This window comes from Adiantum capillus-veneris, chromosome 12 (assembly GCF_014529385.1).
Source record: "Adiantum capillus-veneris isolate H3 chromosome 12, ASM1452938v2, whole genome shotgun sequence".
Classification (NCBI taxonomy): Eukaryota; Viridiplantae; Streptophyta; class Polypodiopsida; order Polypodiales; family Pteridaceae; genus Adiantum; species Adiantum capillus-veneris.
Genome location: NC_140942.1, coordinates 39,271,667 through 39,273,367, shown reverse-complemented (window position 1 = coordinate 39,273,367; position 1,701 = coordinate 39,271,667). Strand labels below are relative to the sequence as shown.

At 45.2% G+C, this 1,701-nt stretch overlaps 1 protein-coding gene across 1 annotated transcript; it reads left to right on the top strand.

Moving 5' to 3' along the window:
- The first annotated feature begins 319 nt into the window (after positions 1-319).
- LOC147445615 (uncharacterized) lies at positions 320-896 on the top strand. Its single transcript, XM_086524609.1, has 2 exons — positions 320-738; positions 773-896. Exons 1-2 carry the CDS (start codon positions 320-322, stop codon positions 894-896), a joined length of 543 nt encoding a protein of 180 aa, XP_086380735.1.
- The last annotated feature ends 805 nt before the right edge of the window (positions 897-1,701 follow it).

Below are 1,701 nucleotides of genomic sequence, written 5' to 3'. Positions count from 1 at the left end.
TCCACATGTGGCAACCACTCTCTTACAAGTTTCGACCAAATTGATCATCAAACGAAAGGAATGAGACCCTTCCAAAGGTCATATGCAAAGGTGGGACATTGCAAAGGAATAACCGGCCCAAAGGTCCACAATCTTTTCCAAAGGTTCACGGTCTCTTCCAAAGGTCCACCTTTGACCTTTTGGAAGGGTCTCATTCCTTTGCATAGAGCAATGGTTTTGTCCCTTCACTCAATGCTTTTCTTTTCCTCCTCTTTAAAAGTGTTGCAGGGCACGAAGGGTGACGCCAAAAGCTCCAAAACCGCAAACTAGGAGAGAGGAGATGAGAGAGGATGCTCCTGCACCTTCTAATGATCATGTTGCCATATCAATCAACGTGACAAGGACTGCCAATCATGATATTGCTTCCATTATGCACCCTGCTTCCCCCCAATGTTGCAATACTGATGCTCATGAGGACCTGCTGGTCAATCTCAAGGCAGGTGTCTCCGATCACCCACCACCACCTCAATTAGACCACCCATTTGTGCAGACACATCTACATGAATGTCTTCCCGATCAAACCCCGCCTCCCCTCATTGGAAAACCCTGCAAGCAATTGTTCCACTTTGGCCTTCCATGCTTTGCAGCTTCAATCAGTGGTATCTTTCAAGGAGTTCCCAAGCATACCTTCATTTTCTTGTGTGTCTCATCCATTGCATCCCTCCTGCACATGGCTCTCTCTCTCTCTCTCTCTCTCTCTCTCTCTCTCTCTACAACAGAATTATCTACCATGCATGGCACGCATATACAAGCTGGGGTCGCGTGCGGCTCTATTCTGCACTCTCATCCCAATCCTGCTTTCCATATTATCCATTCTCCTTGCACTATTCTTCCATCCACGTCGACTTCCCCCCTAATATAACTTGAAGGGTGTGCACTTCTCAAACACCCTGCACCCATTTGGTATTGTTTTCATCAGAGTTTGTATATTCTGTCGTCTTGTGGGTGACTACCGTTAGACTATACCTTGCATTTTGGCGAATCTGGGCTTATCCTGGATTCATAGATATATTCTATCCAAGCAGTTAAACCTACCCTTCTTCACATCACACAAGGCTTTGCTGTGTGTTTCTCCCTAGAGCCTGTCGCACAACACGTACGGAAAGAATCTGAGCTGCCCTTGTTCACAATACACATCATGTACATCATCCTTGGCAAAAGATTATAAAAACCGCACACAGGAGAAGGAGAGAGAGAGAGAGAGAGAGAGAGAGAGAGAGATATTTGTCCATTAATGCCCATTCACTGATCCAGTTCCCTGTTCCGCTTTTACATTCCAAGTGAATATGATTTGATATCAGACGAAGATAGCTAGATATGTGCATCTCACAGTTCTACTCTGAGTAGATTTACTTTCATTTTGTACCTTCTGTCCTTTGCACAATGAAGACTGGAAAGTAGCAATGAATTGCACTTTTATTGGGGTTTTCTCCCTTCACTCAACCGGCAACTCATACTGGTCATCGGTATGAAGGATCGTTTGCAAAGCACAGCTTCCTTCTCTTGCACCTCTTGCAGCCCCCTGGCAGCACAGGACTCTTCAGCAAGTAAATCATTTGGGTGCCTCCCTTTAGATTGTGAGTTTGCTTGATACATGGCATCTCATGTAGCAGGCTCAGAAGATTGAAAAATGCATCATTGATCCTTGAGCGCTTTCTTTGA